The sequence below is a fragment of the Gobio gobio genome (genome assembly GCF_949357685.1).
Source record: "Gobio gobio genome assembly, chromosome: 14".
Lineage (NCBI taxonomy): Eukaryota > Metazoa > Chordata > Actinopteri > Cypriniformes > Gobionidae > Gobio > Gobio gobio.
In genome coordinates this window covers 18,024,862-18,045,331 of record NC_137107.1, presented here as the reverse complement: position 1 = coordinate 18,045,331, position 20,470 = coordinate 18,024,862, and the positions used below count along the sequence as shown (strand labels likewise).

Genomic DNA, 20,470 nt, shown 5'->3' with positions numbered 1-20,470 from the left:
AATCCGCATGGTACGGCACAAATCCAGACTCTTGGTTTGTAAGCTGAGGCATTTCTGAATAAATTATGAATTAACTATCCACGCAGGTCTCAGTTGAGACGTGAACAGTGTCTCGAGGTAGTAAGTGGAATCCAGAGGTAGAGTTTCTTGGCTTTCAAACCCTGTTTCTTTCCTCATTTGTCCAACATTTCCATTTGTTCTGACTCAATACAAGTATCACAGTATGTCAACAGACCATCATAAATATTGTGTAAATATAGGCAAAACCTTCACGGTTCAAAGGCTAAAACATCTAAAAACGATGTTTTGTCACAGACAAAAGCGGCTGAGACCAGAAATATCTCAGACAGGGATGGAAATACGAAGGGAATATTCAAACGTTGGACATCACAGCTTTATTACAATTCCCGTTTGTGTTTTTGGCACCTGTAGTCAAACAGTCAGCACCCATTTCTGTTTCGCAAGCCGGCGAGGGCTCTCGATGTCTGGTGGTCTTCGTGTGGACTTGCCAGCTGTGGCCGCTGTAGATATATCCCTTGTTATTTCTTGTGGAAGGTAGGTGGGAAGCTCTCCAGCACAGGATCTCCTGAAAGGCGCATCTAAACTCAGGACTCCTGCAGTAGATCAAGGGGTTGAAGGCGGAGTTGGCGTAGCCGATCCAGTTCAAGATCCTGAAAGGCAACATGATGTTGTCCATCTTCCAGATGGCCGCCACCACGTTAAGCACGAAAAACGGCAGCCAGCAGAGGGTGAAGGTTCCCATGATGATCCCCAAGGTCTTCAGAGCTTTGTGGTCCTTCATGCAGAACTTGGTCCTCCGGTTCTTCACCTCATTCCCCTCCAGGGTGCTGAAGCTCTGTGTGCGTATGCGCCCCTCAATGCGGTCAATTTTCTTAAGCTGCCTACGGGCCTCCCGGAAGACCTGGCTGTACACAAATACCATGATGACCAGTGGGATGTAGAAGGAGATGATGGAGGAGGTCACGGCGTAGGCGGCGTTAGTGTTGAAGTCGCAGCAGGTGTGGTTCTCCAAGCAGCTCAGTGCCTCAGGTTCGTCTGACACCCACCACTCCATGTGGATGGGCAGGAAAGAAATAAGGGCGGCCACCGCCCACACCCCTAGGACCACCCCGCAGGCCTTCCGCTTCGTAAGCATTGACTGATAGCGCAGAGGCCACATGATCGCCACATACCGGTCCAGGGCGATCACGCACAACGTCTCAATGCTAGCGGTCACGCACAACACGTCCGTAGCTGTCCAAAACTCGCAGAAGAAGTTTCCGAAGTGCCACGTGTTGAGAAGGATGTAGCATGCGCCGAAGGGCACCACCATGAGGCCCATGACCAGATCGGCGCAGGCGAGGGAGCTGATGAAGTAGTTGGTGACCGTCTGCAAACGCTGAAACCGTACAATGGCGCTGATGACCAGCACATTGCCAAAGACGATGGCTAGAACCAGAAGGCCCATTAAGATGCTAATTAAGACCACCTCTGCTTCGCTAAATTCGTAGCCAGGCAAAGACACCAGAGAAGAATCGTTTAGCCTGGCTGAAACATTCATGGGCAGGGAGGTGTTCTCCGTGCTCGGCGTATCCTCTCCCTCCATGAGCTTTGACCTGAGGAAGGAAAATCAACACAAAGTATTGTGAGAGCCTGAAAATGAAGGCTTTTCAAAGAGCACAAGCGAATAGAAAGTACATTCAAAGGTGAAAGTGAATTCAGGGTGATTGGGACACTTTTTGCCATTGAGATGACTTGGAAAAAGTGTCCCACAATCAACCTGAATTCATCCTACGAGAATATCTTTACTGCATGTTAAATGTGTCAGAAGAGAATATCCACTTACTAAAATCAGGAGAGTGTTTTAGAGTCGTCCAACTTAATTCCACTCTTCATGGACTCCCGTGAGGCATCCAAAAATAATCCTTTTGAATTGTGTTTCTCTTAGAAAGTGTTCTGGTCTCACATGGTGTTCTCACATTGAATACGCTCAATAGGTTTCACTCTTAATCACCTGGTCATTTTGTCTAACTGTGTTTTGTTTACATGCGCACAGCACTCTCGGCTGAACACACTAGACTAAATGTGCTCCTCACTATCAGTTGGACTCTTATAGCTGCCAGTGATGACATCACACTGTCAGCAGCCAATCAGAGCACATCTTCCTTACAGTGCAGAGCTCTACAGTTGTAAAGAGAAGCAGAGAAACAGAAAAATAAGCTATTTGATGTTACTTTCAGGATAAAAAGGATTATTATTATTCAATTCAAGGCAATATGTAATAATACAAAAGAAAAATACATAAAATAGGCCTGTATTTATGATTGATAGATCTTGTTTTTCTTGGAAACTCTTGTTTTGTTCTTTTTTTTTTAACGATCTCTGCTGTGATATGGATGTTCTGTGTACCTCGAGAAGATTCCCACTGTGTTTTGACACTACGCAGTGTAAGATCAATACTTGTATCCATCAGTGTTAAACATTTTCTGGGTTACACTACTGGAGAGGTTTTGGATATTCAATTCTGTAGCTTTTAAAAATCGTACTGCTAGTATCTGCTAATAACTGTCACTTACAATAGTTCAGGGAATAAAAACAACCCTCTTATAAATATGTAAAAAATGTGTCTCACTTGGTGTCTTAACCCTTTCCTGCATGCATTATGGAAAACATTATCTAGATTTTTTTTTTATTCTTTTTATTACTGTAATATGATGCAAAAATTGAAATCCATTTTAATTTTTACAAAATTCAGTTTTATTTAAAAATTATTTAACTGTCCACGTATGTGGACACCATGCAACAGAGGCGTAAAATGGGACTAAAAGCCACAGATGACAATATGGAATATTGTGCTTTTATGATGTCATTTTATGCTATGCATAACAGCTCAGATATTTAAAACATTAATATTACAATATAACAACGATAAAACACAGAGTGTAGGAACTTTAATGCTAGTTACATATATGTGGACACCTAATCGCAATATGGGCTGGGCTTTGCTGGCACACACTCCTCATCAGTGCGGTCACTGTCACACACACTGTCCTCTGGGATATTCTCTGTTATTCTGAACTGAGTGCTTGACCTGTGCTGTCCCTGTTTGGTAGGCAAAATGCAAATTTGTCTTGGTATGTATGTGTAAAGTTGCCATTTAATGCCATAATATGTCACTTTTAATGGTTATTTATGTTGATATGTTTGTTAAATGTCTGTTTTATTACAATATAAGACAATTCAAAACATATTTGCAAAAACAGAACAGATATACTAGCAGGTTACAGAAATCAGACTTTATGCAATCTGACTCCACTGTTGCATGACGTCCACATACGTGGACAGTTAGTTTTTGGTGTATAAAAACGACATTTTACTCTAAATTTTAGTTTTTAAAATACTAACATATTCATCATACTTTACCGTACATACTAATATTTTTTTATAGCTCAATTGACCTCCTTATGTAAAAGTTTTTCACAGATATGCCTAAGGCATTTGGCACATGGCTATCACTGTCAGCCATCTTGGATTAATGATGTCATCAAGCAATGAATATTTGGGTTACAAGACAGTAGCCATTGTTAAAATATTGCTGTCAATCTACTGACACTGCCCTCAAGTGGTTTGGAGAGAATTACCAAGATTAATGAACCCTAAATGGAGTTAAATTAACTGTCCCCAAATGTGTACACCATGCATGAAAGGGTTAATTATTCAAGTAGACATTTTACATTGTTCACGTCAAAGGAAAAATATCCTTTTAAACTCAAATAACGCAATACTTGGTCCGGCGAATTCACATGCACGTTTTAGTGGAACCAATAAGCAGACCCGGTTTCACAGACAAGATTTAAGCCTATAGTCCCAGACTAAAATGCATGGTTGCGCTCTTTTAACTGAAACGAACTTGCACTGACATCTCTTAAAATATTTCAGTGCCATTGTTTTGTCTCAAGATGCACACCAGTAATGTGTTTTTCTAAGGCACGTTTAAAAGCTACTTAAATGCCCTAATTGAACTAAGGCTTAATCCTGTCTTAATCTAAGCCCTGTCTGTGAAACCGGGTATGGCTCGTTTAATTTTAAGGCGAGACTTCTATTGGTACAGCCCCTATATTAAGATTTGTGATGCTTCTTTCACTGCATGGCTCTTTTAATTGTAAGGTGGAACTACAGCTGTCATATAAAGCATTATGATTTCTTCAACTTGCATATTTTTATGGGAATTTTGCTTCTGCTCTATACAGTCTTTAGTCACTTACACACTATAACGTTTGGGGCATGACTACTGAATCATAATCATACACTGTTCGTTCATTGGCCAGAGGAGAACTGACCCCTTGACTGGAAGGTTTTTTCTCCATTCTGTCACCTGATGAAGTTTTGGTTCCTTGCTAACGTCACCTCTGGCTTTTGGCTTGCTTATTTGAGTACACTAAATATTCAACTATATTACTGTTCTGCCTGCATTGACACCATTGTATGAGAACTGAACTGAGCTGGACGATGACATCTCTGTTTTCTCCAGAGCGGCTGTACAGCCGAAACAAATTTCCTGTAAAAACGTATTTGTAAAAATCGCTATATAAAGGTGACTTGACTACTGCATTTAAATGTGGGACTGTATCTCTTAAATGATTGTCCTGCACATGTATGAAATGCATAAGTTTATTTGCATAAGCAAATTATGATGGTTGACAGATAAACATAGCAGCAGTTTTTTTCCTCATGCTTACAAATAGGAAATAGGAATTTCAACAGCTTAAGCCATTCAATGTTTGTTATTTAAGATGAAAGTAATAATAGCGACCAGAGATGTATAAATAACTCGCAGTTTTTAGCCATATCTTATTTATTAGCTTTCCTGTAGCTCAAACAATAGAGCGTGGCGGTTCCCAGGGAAAACAAGAACTGATCAAATGTAAAATGTGTACCTTGCAATGTAAGTTGCTTTGGATAAAGTTACGTCTTCCAAACGCATAAATGTAAATTTATGCTTGATAAGCTGGTGTTTTTAAACAGCACCATTTCTCTAAACTGAAATTTTACCTCTGGACCACAAGGCTCGTGAGAGCGACTATAAAGGAGAGAGACATTTGAGAATGAGTGAAATACACAAACACAGCAGAAGCTGGTAGCTGTTTTGAACACAGTAACTGGTTTTTAGCTGCTCGTTAGATGTTGGTAGGTCATCCTGGACAATTTTTGTTTGTTTGTTGCTAAACGCACAAGCAAACAGGAAAACACAAAAGCGAAGCGAACAGGGAAAACCAAATTAAAGCCCTATTCGGACGGTAATTGGTTCTCATGGGGTCGTAAGGTATTTTCAACATTTACAGGGGCTTTCACAGTCGAGCACCTTACGTACAGTAACTGTTGCGCTTCACTGTAATTTGCATGCATTTTAAAGATCTATACTTTTATGACTGAAATGCTGGAAAGTATTTAAAGCTGCAGTACTGACGTACATTACCAGTGTTCAAAACTTTCTCCTTGCCTTAGCCTAATTCACAATGGTAAGCTTGTAAGAATTTGAGTGGTGGATTTCCGTGGGAAATTCAAGCATGTCTTTGCGTCATTACGTCACATTTGTATGCATAAAGAAGGAGTCTGGCTAGTATGCTTTCGCATGTGAGGATGCTGCGGGTGGTGGATCATTTATAGCCTTTTCTCACAGCAGCTGGAATAATTAAATGTTTCATTTTGATGGTGGATTGTAATCCAGAAAGGTCCGAACGACAATCATCAGTGAGAACTGGAGATTCACCTGTAGTCAAAAGCAAAATATCAGACTGTTCAGAAATTGAAATCTACAGGTAACGCTAATACACACTAAATACATGTAGTCACGCAATGCTGATGTTGTTAACATTAACAGTTTTAGAACAAAGTATAACAATAATTTGCACGGTTTGATGTGAGCTAAGCGATCGTTAAATTGAATCACCATTGGTAACACAATGTATTGTAATGCTTTTTTTCTCAGTTGGTCAGAAAATTCTTATTTTGGTCATACTTCCAAGGCGTAGAATCTGTGATTCCAAAGTACAGTATCCACACCGGTGCGGTGAATGAATGACAGCCACAAATACTCCTCAAAACATTAGATTCATCCGCACAACTCACGTAAAGATGATAATTTCGCAAATAACTGCAATTGCAGGTTTCAAACAGAAATGGCGACAAAGAGGCAAAACTTATGGACTGCAGCTTTAAAATAAAAATATTTCATGACTGCTCCACCTCAGCGAACAAAAACAGCACACAAACATTTGAAATGGGCTGTTATGTGTCAGCAATACAATTTTAAAATATGTATTAGCTATATACAATTATATACATTCAAAATATAGACCAAGCAGCTTTGTGTTTACCTCATGTAAATAAGAGGCTACATTAACTTAGGCTGCGTCCGAAATCGCGTACTACGTGAGTAGCTACTACATTTGAATTTGATTTTGAACTAACTTCGCAACCGTTAAAAAAGTACGTTCTATATAGTATGAATGAATGTAGTATGAATGTAATCCGGACGTACTACATCCGCCATGCTGTCATGATCATGTGACCTACCAGTGTCAGTTGCGTCCCATCACCTCCATTCATAAATCGTCTCCCGTGGCCTCATGGGATAGTAAAGTGTCCATCGTATGCGCACTTCAGAAACTCGCCGGAAGTAGTAGGTCGTTCGGGTACTTTTCACCTACACTCTAAAAAAAAAAAGTTTCTATATGGCACCAAAAATGGTTCTTGGTTCGTAGTCATAGGGGAACCTTTTTTAGTGCTATATAGCACCAATTTTGGTGCTTCAGTGGTTCTTCAGTGGTTCTTCAGAGGTGCTATATAGCACCTTAGTCAAAGAACCGGTGAAGAACCTCTGAAAAACCGCTGAAGAACCACTAAAGCACCAAAATTGGTGCTATATAGCACTAAAAAAGGTTCCCCTATGATTACGAGCCAAGAACCATTTTTGGGTGCCATATAGAGCCTTTTTTTTTAGAGTGTACTGTTTTTCGAATACTATGAATTCGGACATACTACTCTGTTGGCATACTGTTTTTCGCACACTATATAGTAGAGAAGTATTCGATTTCGGATGCAGCCTTATTTCCTCTAATTTTTTTATATTTTTAAAAATGACATCCATCCTTTTGAGACAGAATGCAAGATAGAAAACCATTTCAAATATAGCGTGTCTAGTCACAAAACTCGCTTCCTCCATAATTGAGGTGCCATTCAAATTAATTGAGGTACCATGCAAATTAATTTTGTATTGTTATATATTGTATTGACAACTCATCAATTAAATATTTACCAGTTTATTCTGCATAAATTGGATATTTTTATATCAAACACTGACAAGTTTTAGGGCAGGGCGACATGACAATATATAACATTGATATTAGGGATTACCCGGATTTATGCTGCCTTCACGTGCTATCTGAAATATCATAAATACTAGTTTCCTAGTTAAAAAATTGCACATGAACGCCCTCTCGAGTCAAAATTTGAAAACGATAAGCTCGTAATCACGACTTCAGAAGTGGGAAGTAGGACATTTCTGATAGCAAGTGAAGGCAGAATTAGATCTACCTATATTATATTTATATAAAGCGTTCACAGGCAAATTTGCTTTATGTATTTCCCCGGTGTCGAAATCAGGCATATATAAATGTCAGGAAAACACGATTCCTGGCTGCATCATGTCAATATCTATAAGAATATGGATCTTTTGTAAGCTGTAAGGAACACTATATCGAGTCCAACTTTTAGTTTAAACTGATAATGGTTTGTTTCACTCACGTTTTCGCAGTTTCCCCAATTAAATCCAGTCATGCAGCAGGTCTTTTGGCACTCAGTCCGGCTGAGAGGGCGTGTTCTGCTTGGAAAGTGACTTCAATAATTTTCAAAATCGTGCACTTTGAACGGCCAAAATGCATAAAGTTTTTAGTAGAAGATGCTGTTGTGTAAACAGCCTTTAAAACACCAATTAACTAACAGAACTAAAAAAATCCTTACAGGCACATTGGACCCACATTAGGTGGCCTTAACTACTATGTAGTAACATTTTAATTAACCATTTGATACAATGCACTCACTGTGTACAAACTTGTTTTTACATTGTACTTACTTCTTAAAATTACCTGCATGTAATTACATCTGTAATTCATTTCTGTAGTTAGATTTATAATTACACTGTTGACACTTCCCTTACACCATACCACCACATCTGTCCCTAACTTTACCCGTTTCCCAATCCCACCTCAATATCAGCAAAAGTGTACAGCAATACAATATGAACACAATAAGTGCATTGTACTTATTTTTTGATGTAAGTACATAATAGTGGGACCGGCACATTCAATATAATAAAGGACACATTTGCTTGTACCGCTTCAGGAAATTCATTTTTAAATGCATTTTTTTAAATGACGTTGTTAGCTAGTTGAAATTGGTTCAATAATACACTCTGAATATGTACAGAATGCCACACAGCAAAGCACAGTTCATGTCAAGGTTTATCAATCAGATAACACAATATGAAAGCACCAAACTCCAAGTAGTTTCTCTTGCTGAGTCAAATGTCCATGCAACATATCTCAGCATGAGTTTAATCATTCACCAGACTCTGCAGCCTGTGCCTCGTGTATGTGAGTTAACTATGCATCTGCATGCATAAGTCTTGGTTGTTAGCATGCTCTGTGATGCTAAAAACAAAACATGTTCAATGGCATCTGATACTGGAGAAAATTCAAACCTGAACCGGTATGTGGGTGGATTTGTGCTTTGGTTTGTATATTCACCTCAGTGAATGCCCTATGTTAACCTCTACGTTTTGTGTTCGAACTTTTTAGCATTTAGCTGTAAACACCAGTTAAGTCTGTTTGTGAGCACATATGCACAAAATGTGCTTCATTAAGTGTAAATGTGCCTTTTCGTACAGCCAGTTTTAACCTGTCAATTTTTAGGTTGAACATCCTGTGCTAGCATAATGAAAACATAACCAAACATGCTATTAGGATATTAAGGTGTTTTAATTGTTTTAGGCGTAAACAATTTAGAGCACTTTGACGTTAGCATTTCCGGATGTTATTGCACCAGCTTGGCTTTGAAAGTGCTCTGGCATGTTACATCAAAGGACAATAATGCTGTCTGTTCCATATACGTAGATCCAACAATGAGGAAATGGCCAAGAGTTTTGCGAGATGTTTCCTTTGGAGGGATATCCACCATGTTCAGACAAACGAGTTTACTTACGCATCTCCTGGCTTTGACAATAACCTTAGACAAACACAGGGGCATAGACACCCTCACACACATGCACATTCACATGCAAACACACATACATACTCGACTTCACAAGAGCAGTGAGAGCAGTTAAGGAAATGAAACACTTGAAGAGAAGGTTTTTCCACAGGATGCCTCCTAAAATTGTTTTATCATTGACATGCATATTCCCACTCAGTGCCAGGGAGATCTGATGAGCAGCTTGCTCATCTTCCTGGGGAAACGAGGGTGTTTATCCAGGGGGTCTAGTAAGTCAGGCCTGCTGTATGCTGTAAATTGACATTAGATGTCAACGTTAGGAAGTAGGAGGTTTCGGTTCAGTCCACACTCATCTATGAACCACCATAAATTAGATATTATATACTGCATATTTTTAGTTTGAAAAATAAACTAATGGTCCAAATAAACAGTATCCTATATTAAAACATAACGTTTTTAAATAGAATAAGCTTACATGTATTCTTATGAGCATTTGTGAACCTATATAAATTATTATTTGAATTCAGTGGATACACACGCATTGATAGAGTCGGATATATTAATTCATTCATTTCATTCAGAGAATGTTTATACCGAGTCCTGTGAGCCCGCTGAACCTGATCTCTTTGATTTGTATGGTTTTGTCAACTCTAAACTAACTCCGGGCTTAGCTTCATGCAACAGGCCTCAGGTTGTGTTAAAGGTCCCGTTCTTCGTGTTTTTTTGAAGCTTTGATTGTGTTTACAGTGTGCAATATAACATGTGTTCATGTTTCGCGTGTAAAAAAACACAGTATTTTTCACACTATTTACTTATCTGTATACCGCTGTTTCCACTGTCCTAAAAACGGCTGGTGATTTCCTTGTTCTATGAAGTCCCTCCTTCAGAAACACGTAACGAGTTCTGATTGTGCTAGCGGTTCCTGTGCTGTGATTCGACCACAGCTTAGCGCACGTGAAAGCGGTTCCTGTGTTGTAATTTGACAGCTGCTTAGCGCACGTTGGAAAGGTCACGCCTCTTAACAGAGAGATGTATGCGTTCAATAATCTCTACAGCGTCCCTGGGAAAGCCAAACAAAGGTGATTTGACTCCTGGATGAAAATAACAACGTCTCGATGACATGGCGATAAACACACTCAACGCAACAGTTCCTTTTCTCCACGCGACCGTCCGCTTCTCCACGTGGGACAGCAACAAGACCGCGCCCCCTTTTTCGCGTTTCTTTGTGGGCGGAGGTTAGTCTGTTCTACTGCGCTACTGACGTAATTAAAGAAGAAAGTACCAGGATGTAGTCCAAGCCAGCCGTTCGCTGTAGGCTTTGAAAGGGAACTTCTGTTAAATAAAATATCTCGCTTGGCATTGAACTTTGAGCTTTATAATTTTACAGGTATTATTTATGCTCTAACAGCAACATTACACACTAACTAAAGTTTGAACAATGGAATCGAGAAGAAGGGGACCTTTAAGGACCAATCAGCCTGTGCCGAGTTTAATGTCAGAATTTGGGGTTACACTTTATTTTACGGTGTCATTGTTACAATGTTATTATATATTTAAGTACTGAGTAATATTGATTAACTACATATACTTACTATAGGGTTAGGGTAGGATTAGGATTGGCATCGTTTTATGAATGAAGGCCAGTATCACTGATAGTAATACTGCTACTGATGTATCTATTAATTTTTTTTTGTAAACATTAATTATAGACATTCAACATTACAGTATAATTGAAAGCTATCAATTTCAACATTTATTAGGCATTAAAAAATAACAACTTTTAATTGAAGTGAACTTAAAACAATCTTCACATAAACCCATTATAAGAAATGTCATATTTACCTGTTGCCTTCATATATAATTAATATACAGAAATTGAATAAAGTTATCAAACACCTTTCGTAACTGCATAAATTATAAATTAAATATTTTCTCTGTTAGCTTTGTTCTTTGATTAACATTAATGACAGACAGCATTAGTGGCTGCTGTCACTTTAAGATCTGCCGCTGCCGAACATGACGCGGATCTGACGCGCTGCCACGCACATTTTATTTTCTCACAACTCTTTAAGTTCATTTAAGACTTATTTAGCTCATTTAAAGGGTTACTTCAGTGATTTAGCATTAAGCTTTGTATTTAAACTGGGTCATTTATGCAGTAGAAATGTGAAATTATTTTTGAATTTGGTGCCTTCTAGACTGAGAAAAGACCGAAAATTTATTTTTGTCTCATGTGGATGAAAGACAACAACTCCCAGAATGCACTTGCTTCACTGCCCTACGAGGCCACTCCGTACACCGTTGTTTTGATCTTCATAGTAATACAATAATTTCGTTCAGTTTGAGAAAAAAACTGCAATTAAAAACTGAACGTGTCTTTTCAATAAAGTGTGAGTGAGCCGAACGAAAGTCACGGCACAGACGCAGCAGGAGTCAGATTTCATTCAAGCTGAGCAGAGCTGAGGTAACGTTAAGCGCCAGTCTGGCACGTTTTCAGTTCGCATATGGAAGCTAATCTATCACAGGAATTCATTGAAAAGTTGAAACACTCACTTTACCCTGCACTGTGAGCCTCAGCATGTGCATTATGAATGACATTATGAGTTGCTGTGATGAACTTCATGCAAGTTGGATCAGCCTGTAACTTCATTTTTTTCACATTGATTTTTGGTATGAATTTTTTGTGTGTGATGATTTTAGTTTTCATTGACCATTTTCACATAATTTTGTTCTTAACAAATTATAGAATGTATTTAAATAAAGATTTTCAAATTGAATATTTCATTAATTGAGATCCAACGTGTGATTTAAGTGTTCCCATATTTTTTTTAGCTGTATATATATATATATATATATATATATATATATATATATATATATATATATATATATATATATATATATATATATATATATATATATATATATATATATATATATATATATATATGATTTATATGAAGTATATTGTGAATAGCAACTTGTAGCCTTGGTGAGATTACAATGTGAACACTGCGGCAGGCCAAAAATCTTCTAATCAATGTCAGCTTGCTGCATTGTAAAATTAAAAGATTGTCCAACACAGAGCCCTGTGGCACTCCAGCCATTAGTTTGCTGGATGTTTCAATTGATTTGTACTTGGCAACCGGATTCTGCTTACTAATCTTAAAGGTCCCGTTTTTCGTGTTTTTTTGAAGCTTTGATTGTGTTTACAGTGTGCAATATAACGTGTTCATGTTTCACGTGTAAAAAAACACAGTATTTTTCACACAATTTACTTATCTGTATACTGCTGTTTTCACTGTCCTCAAAACGGCTTGAAAGATTTCCCTGTTCTATGAAGTCCCTCCTTCAGAAACACGTAACGAGTTCTGATTGTGCCAGCGGTTCCGGTGTTGTGATTCGACAGCAGCTTAGGGCACGCAGAGCGCACGTTACCGGAAAGGTCATTTTGCGTCATCACCTCTTACCATAACGGGGATGCGTGCGCTCAATGATCTCTAAGTACAGCGTCCCTGGGAAAGCCAAACAAAGGTGACTTGACTCCGGGATGAAAATAACAGCGTCTCGACGACATGGCGACAAACAAACTCTACAAACGCAACACTTCCTTTTCTCCACGAGCGAGCAACAAGACCACGCCACCTTTTTCGCGTACTCTTGTGGGCGGAGGTTAGTCGACAAACTGCTCTACTGACGTAATTAAAGCAGGATGTACAGAGTTGTAGTCCCAACCAGCCGTTCGCTGTAGGCTTTGAAAGGGAACTTCTGTTAAATAAAATATCTCGCTTGGCATTGAACTTTGAGCTTTATAATTTTACAGGTATTATATATGCTCTAACGGCAACATTACACACTAACTAAAGTTTGAAAAATGGGATCACGAAGAACAGGACCTTTAATGATAACTTACAGTATATTACAAACCAAGAGAAGGAAAGGATAAGAACATAAGGAAAAAAGCTAGTTTTGAGGGCTCCCATCAAAGCCAGAAGTGCTTCCTTGGTCAAATTAACGGCTTTGGAACGACAGCAATCCATACTTAGGTTCTAAAGCAGTAGCCATCTTGAAATCAGACAGAATAAAATAGTGCACCGCGCTCCGTTATGATTGTCCGTGCGGCTGTCTGTGTCTTACATTCTGTGCGTGAGATCTCTCCCCTGTGGGCGGGTTGATAACACGCGGAACAGCTCCATCTAGTGGCTGTAGTCTTTAGCCTCTGGCCAAAAAATCCTCAGATGACGCAAAATGACAATATTTGCGTCATCGAAGGATTTTTTCCAGAAATAAAATGCATAATTCTCTCGTCTCAGGGGGATATGACGGGGGAAAGTACCATAATTTGAATATACTACCAGGTTTCTACTGATACAAAGCCTAATGCTAAATCACTGAAGTTACGCTTTAAGACTGCTCTTATGGGAATACTCGACAAAACGGCATTTTGGCATATATACACAGCATATACACACACAGCTGACAGTAATGATGAATCAAATAAAAAAATGATAAGAAACTAGTGGCAGGAAATAGTGCAAGCAAGAAAACAAATGTCATGAGTGCAACCATGACATTACGGCCCATCCCATCTGGTTTGGATGGGGGAGGTTCAGGTGGAAGATGGAAATCCGGGAGGATGAGCAGGGATGGAGCAAAAGAAAGTCCTGGGGACGAACAGGGGTGACGGAGCTGATGAAGCTCTAGACGCAGACAGACATCCGAAGGAGCGGAGTGACCCTGACCGTCCCTGAGTCCACGACTGAGCTGCAGCGACAACCCCCGAGATGGAAATAGGGCACCGGAGGGCTGAGGTGGAGCTGGAACGATTGAGGGCTGAGGTGTAGCTTGAGGGAAGGCAGAGCCAGATGGAGGGGTAGGGGTAGAGGGCCGGGTAGCAGCGAATGGCCCACAAGTCCATGGCGATGTTCTGGCGATGTCTGACCCAGGTGGAGCCGATGGTCCGAGGTAGTCCAGTGGAGCTGAAATCGCAATAGTCGCTGTTAGAGTCGAGGGAGTTTTTAGCATGGAACATACTGATATTGAACACTGCACACACAAATTATGACAATTAACATAATATATACAGAATAATGTGACAAATATGGTCACAACCAACATGGACAATGCTGCTTCATCACAGACTGTAATGAATTGTACAGCATAACACCTAGGCTACTACTTACCATGAATATATAAATAAACTGGACTATACATGAATATACATTCTCTGAATATAGACCAGAAATACAGTGTACTGCCATGACTAATATATTTTTTCTAGAATATGTCACATAAAATGAAAGTATATGTTGCATTTTTGGGAACAGCGCTAGGCATTAAAAGGGTCAACGAAATGTCGTTGAGGCATTAAAAGGGTCAACTTGGTTCCACTGAATTGCCTTGGACAATGGTCCAGCCCAACTCCTTAAACAATTCCAACCTTTACAATTTCTGTGATGGGTGGACACTCATGCTGTCACTAAAATGCAAAACGGCGGTGCCAACCTGGTCCATTTCTTATTTGAATGCAGTGGAGAGCACACTGCCAAAAGAAGCGACAAAGTAATGGAAACAGACAGCGATGCACTTCAGTCAATTATAGATAAAAGCTCACTGTCCCAAGAATCAATCAAGAAGATAAATCTACAGCACTTAAAGGATGTACATGATGGACCGGTTTCCTTTCACATGTTCACTTTAGGATATATTTTTGTTTGATTATTTTTCTTTCTATCTTTTTCCTTCTTTGTCTCTCATTTCATTTTCATAGAAGATCACAGAATGCCAATGCGAAATGGAAAAGGCTTGTAATTTTATTAAAATATATTGTTCAAGTAAGAGTCCTCTATGTAGGCCTACTATACCACCCTTTGCACTATGCTGTACAAATATTTGATCTTTTAACCTAAAAATGTGGTCCTTTATGGGGAAGCATTTAAATGAATTGCTTTTATTCTGGCACAAAATTATATTTAATAGGATTGAATCAACCTGAAAGCATTACACAAACAAAAGTATAAGTTTCGCCTTACAGTTAAAAAAAAAGATAATTTACAACTTTATGTCTCACAATTGTGACCTAATTTCTCGTAATTTGCGACTTAATATCTCACAATAGTGACTTTATTTTTTAGTAATTTGCTCCTTCATATCTCAAATTTTTGACTTAATTTCTCGCAATTGTAACTTTATTTATCGCCCTCTCCCATCAACCACTGCAAATGACGTAATCAAGTTGATCTCTCTACATTCTCTCAAAATACTTTAATATTTGTATATTGTTTGTATATCTATAATCAACATTTGTACATGGGTAGTTATATTTCTCCATCGTTTTTAATTCAAATTATGGCGTTTGCAGTTTTTCATGGGATTGTAGTTCTTTCCCTCACTAATCCCCTTAAAGGGATAGTTCACCCAAACATTTAAATGAATACTCTTACAAGCATTATAATGGCAGAAAATAGCTGTTTCCTTTTTGAAGTCCATAAAAGTGCATCTATCCATCATATAACTGCTCCACACGGTTCCGGGGGGTTCATGAAGGCCTTGTGAAGCAAAGTGATGGGTTTTTGTCTAAAAAAAAATATACATATTTAAAACTTTTTTGATTACTTTTATAATGATAGATGCACTTTTAAGGACTTCAAAACAGAAATAGCTATTTACTGCCATTATAAAGTTTGGAAAAGCCAGGACATTTTTTAATATAACTCTGATTGTGTTCGTCTGAAAGAGAAAGAAGAAGTATTCACCTAGGATGGCTTGAGGGTGAGTAAATCGTGGGCTAATTTTCATTTTTGGGTGAACTATCCCTTTAAGTACACAGTCTTGTCCGCTTTTCAACATTTTTTTTGTTGTTGCTTCAGATCATATTTTGTAGTGTTGTGATCCACTTAGTATCTGATTGGCTTGGTCCATGGCTTATAACTCTTTAATGAAGACCAAACTATGGGAAAAAATACTTTCTGAACCAGCGCCACTGAAAAAAGGGGACGGGCACTGTTGAACTCTATCTCATCTTCTTCACGATCGTCCCATGTCGATCATTGTTAATAATTATTCATAATTATTAATTGCCATTGGTAAAAATAAATAAATTAATAAATTAAATTATTCAAAACTCGAAAATCGCTGAAGAAATCCTCATGAAATGAGGATACATTAACTTACTGGCAATCCTGGAGTGTTTTGATGTTTGGTTTCCAGGATGTGACAGTTTGTGTTCCAGACCTGTTTGTGGAAAGGTTAGCGAGGTTTAGCAAACGGTTGCTAAGTCTCTGGCCGAGCCTCAGTGTGCCACACCTATTGATGCTTCATCCACCCATCAAAGGTTTCGAATGTCACTTAAAGGTTCACAGGTCCACAGATTAAGATAGGGAGGTGCACTGTCATCCTGGTCATGACTGGTCATATAGTTTACAGCAGGTGCCATTGTTATCAGGAGAGGATTCATTAGTCTTTCAGCTGGGCTGGGCTGAATTTGTAGATAAATTATCTGCATGCATGGACTGAGTTTTTCCGTGACACAACAGAAGACAGGTGCAAACTAAAGGACGGCTGGCCTGATTTTTTTTGTTGCATGGGTGAGAGATTTGTAAGGTGGGCTGGGAAAGTTAGCTAAGGTTGCTGTTTCCTCTTTAAAGCAGCATTACATGCAGGAGAAATGTGGTAGAGGGACAGCTTTTGCCATTATTTATCTATTATTCAACTGAGTAGATGATTTAGAAATGTATTTTATTGTTTAATTTAGACGCGCATATAATTTTTAACGCTGATGGGAGTGGAAATTTCTGCATGTGATCTACTGACGATGCACAAATTAAAGAACACAGCCACAGCTGGATCATTTCCATAATAACCAACACAATCTGCCAAAAGCAGCGCAAATTTGTGTCTGGTTTAAGACATGCTTTTTTGGGCGGTAAATAATGCCACAATTACCAGTAAATTGACTTGTGCAAACCTTAGTAAGTCACCAAAGAGTCGTTACCGACACAGTGTGAGTTCCCTCAAAAGGGAACTGCCACTAGGCCCTTGGTCAATACATAGATACAATATACAATAGTCATTACATTTCCATTTGTATGAATGAATTCAAATGACACAACTTTGGAAATGTATCTTCTTTGTTTTTCTAACTGAAAAGTCACAGATAACGTCAGTAAAATCCTTTTTTTTTTTTAAACCAAGGCCAGTTTTGGGAACAATTTTGAGTTTTAAAATATCCTGTTCACACAGCTGCTTACAATGGACTTCTTGCACAACTACTTCTGCGTTCTACTTATTAAGTTTTTATTAAGTACTACAGTACTATAAATTTTATTTCTACTTATTAAGTACTACAGCGCCTGATGGCCGGAGAACGCAAACCGTGAAATAGGTTTTGAAATAGTTTTGAAACTATACCATCATCATCCTTGGGCAAACCCCAAACAAGGCGAATCTGCGAAAACTGTGAGGGCATGTACGCAAGCATTACGTGTTTAGCTTATAGGCAAGAGCATTTGAATATGTACGAGTGCATATGTGTTTTTATCTGTACAGAGGGGAAGGGAAGGGAAGGGAAGGAGGCCTTCACAGGGGAGAGTCTAGTTGACACAGTCTCTGCCGACACTTCAGGGCTGCATTGTGGTCATGTCTAGGCGCAGGTCCACCATCTGATCTGGATCCGGCAGACTACAGAAAACCTCGAGATAAACAGAGAGACTAACATTAGCATAGACGCCATTCTTTTTATGATGTAACGAGTACATGGTGTTATGGGACGTGTTCCCAGTTCCGGCTGACCTAGTTAATGCAGCCTAACAATCAATTAACTGATTTAAATAATAGAAATTGGTAATGTTCTATGTGTATACCATAGTAAAGAGATGTGTTTTTAGTCTAGATTTAAACTGAAAGAGTGTGTCTGCTTCCCAAACAATGCTAGGAAGACTGTTTAGGTGCTAAATAGAAAAAACTAAACTAATCCACTTCAGTTAAAATCTTGTGCCAGATTTATTTTAAAATATGCAGATGAATCAGCTGTTGTTAGCCTCCTCTGTGCTGATGAAAATGGCCATGGCCCAGTGTTAGATTTTGTGCAGTTGTGTGACAGGGCATGTCTGCAAATAAATGTGTCTAAAACAAAGGATATGCTTATCGATTTAAGACATAATCAAACTGACCTAATGAGTTCAATTATTAAAGAGCAGAATGCTGAGTGGGTGGAATCTTACAAGTATTTGGGGTGTGTGATTGATAAGTTTAATTTTAATTCCAATGTGGAGATAATATGTAAAAAAGGCCAGCAACGCCTGTGTTAAAGTGTTAAAGCAAAGAATGTGGTGGCAAAGATAGTCAATACCAGTAAAATTAGGAGCTCATTAGAGCCACCCTACTGACTTTAATTGTCAGGTTGTAAGGAAAGCCCAATCCATTTTAATGAATAACTACCCTCCCCTACAGTCTGAGTTTAATTTTCTACCTTCTGGACTTAGATTTAGATTTCCCACTGTTAGAAGCAACAGGTATAAACCTTTGTTTATTCCTACTGCGGTTTCTTTGTTAAATTCGGGCATGGGAGGAGTTGTGGGAAGTAGGTAGACAGTAAAACAGTACAATGACACACTCACTTAAATAGGCGCTTTTACATTTGGCTTTGCGCTCATCTTGTCTATGAGCTGTTTGCTCTCGTGATGAATGAAATCTGACTCCTGCTCTTTGTGCAGCGACTCTTTCGGCTCGTGCTGTATTAAGCAGACACGTTCAGTTTTTAATTGTTGTGTCTGTTTTCTAACTGAACTAAATGATTTTATTACTATAAAAATGAAAATGACGGTAGCCCGGGGCGGTGCCGTTAATGCGCACTTCTTATGCTTTGTTTGTTCAGCTCTTAAGATGATTTTGGGAGTGATAAAGGACATAATAAACTTGATAAACCATCAGTAGAGTTTGGCCATCATTCGGACGGGATATACGCTACATTCTGTGTCCAAAACCATCTTGGGATAAGGTTTTCACACTGACAGCTGTCATTGTAAAATATAGCAACTCCTTTTGTTTGTCCGAGTTAGCAACAGTAACTAAGGGGGGCGGGGCTTACCGATAGGTCAATTGAGGGACTCAAGCACAACTATTAAAAAAGGTTCAAGCATTCACTGATGCTCCAGAAGGAAACACGATGACATCTGCAGAGCTACGGGCTGGGCGTCACCTAACTGTGCGTTCACACCGCCGCCGGCGAGAGCGTCAAACTTCGCTCTGGCCGCCCTGCCATCGACGCTGTAGAAAGATTCGTGGACGCGCTGCCGCTCTGACGTAGATCGAATGCTTGGTCTTTTTTAAAACTGTATTTAAAGGGGCTGCCGAACCGCGTCATAGCTCATTACCATAAAGTTGACCTGATTTCAACTCTCCTCGACGCCCAAATCGTCCAAGACGCGCTGCGCCGCTCTCGCTGGAGCTCGCCGCCGGGCTCCCATTGAAAATGAATGACTTCCGGCCACTTTGACGCTCTCGCCGGTGGCGGCGTGAATGCACAGTAACACATTCGCGAGATTCAATCTTTGAGTGGAGCCCGTGTGTTGTCTACAAACAGGTAAAGTACAGGAGGGCTGGCTCTGTGTCCCGCTTGCAGCGTTATTCCCCTCCTAGGACAGGATACATGTGCTATTTACTCCTCAGGTGAGTTCCCCAACTGGCGAACCCTGCTTGGAGTTCCTTCAGCACCTTTGGCCGTCAGACGCAGCAGAGGCCAGGTCTATCACTTGTGTACATGCCCAGTGGTTAGCCCCTGTGCTAGACAAGGTGTCCATATATTGTGATCCTATATATGTATTCTTCCATGGTACGGCTTCCCGGGTGACGAGCCTGTGTCTTTTCTTGGCAGAGCCCGCACTGCCGTCCCTGTTGGTGTTGTCTCCACCCTGGCTAGGTTGGATCCTCCACAGGGACCTTCCATATGTAGCACTGCCCTCTGGCCAGTCCATATGCTACCTCCCTATGGGCAGGATAGCGTCCCTTTCAGGTTGGAATAGACACGCGGTCCCAGTGTTATCCAATTTTCTCACTGTATGGGCCAAATAGGACTGGTGCAGGGGGATCAGGTGACTTACGCAGGGCACTGGAAGGCGCAGGGATTCTTAGGGATCCCAATTTGTCAGTCACTGGCATAACTCGTAGTGACTGACTGCATGGGAACGTCCTCATAGATCTT

At 39.6% G+C, this 20,470-nt stretch overlaps 1 protein-coding gene across 1 annotated transcript; it reads right to left on the bottom strand.

Moving 5' to 3' along the window:
- Positions 1–226: 226 nt before the first annotated feature.
- On the bottom strand, positions 227–1,980 carry adrb2b (adrenoceptor beta 2, surface b). Its single transcript, XM_079835350.1, has 2 exons — positions 1,847–1,980; positions 227–1,616 (listed from the first exon to the last, which is right to left on the bottom strand). The coding sequence occupies exon 2, from the start codon at positions 1,604–1,606 to the stop codon at positions 374–376; it is 1,233 nt and encodes a 410-aa protein (XP_079691476.1). The 5' UTR covers positions 1,607–1,616; positions 1,847–1,980; the 3' UTR covers positions 227–373.
- Between the last annotated feature and the right edge of the window lie 18,490 nt (positions 1,981–20,470).

Bases quoted from the DNA above. Each gene is read 5' to 3' on its own strand.
- adrb2b (XM_079835350.1), bottom strand. From the start codon at position 1,606: ATGGAGGGAGAGGATACGCCGAGCACGGAGAACACCTCCCTGCCCATG.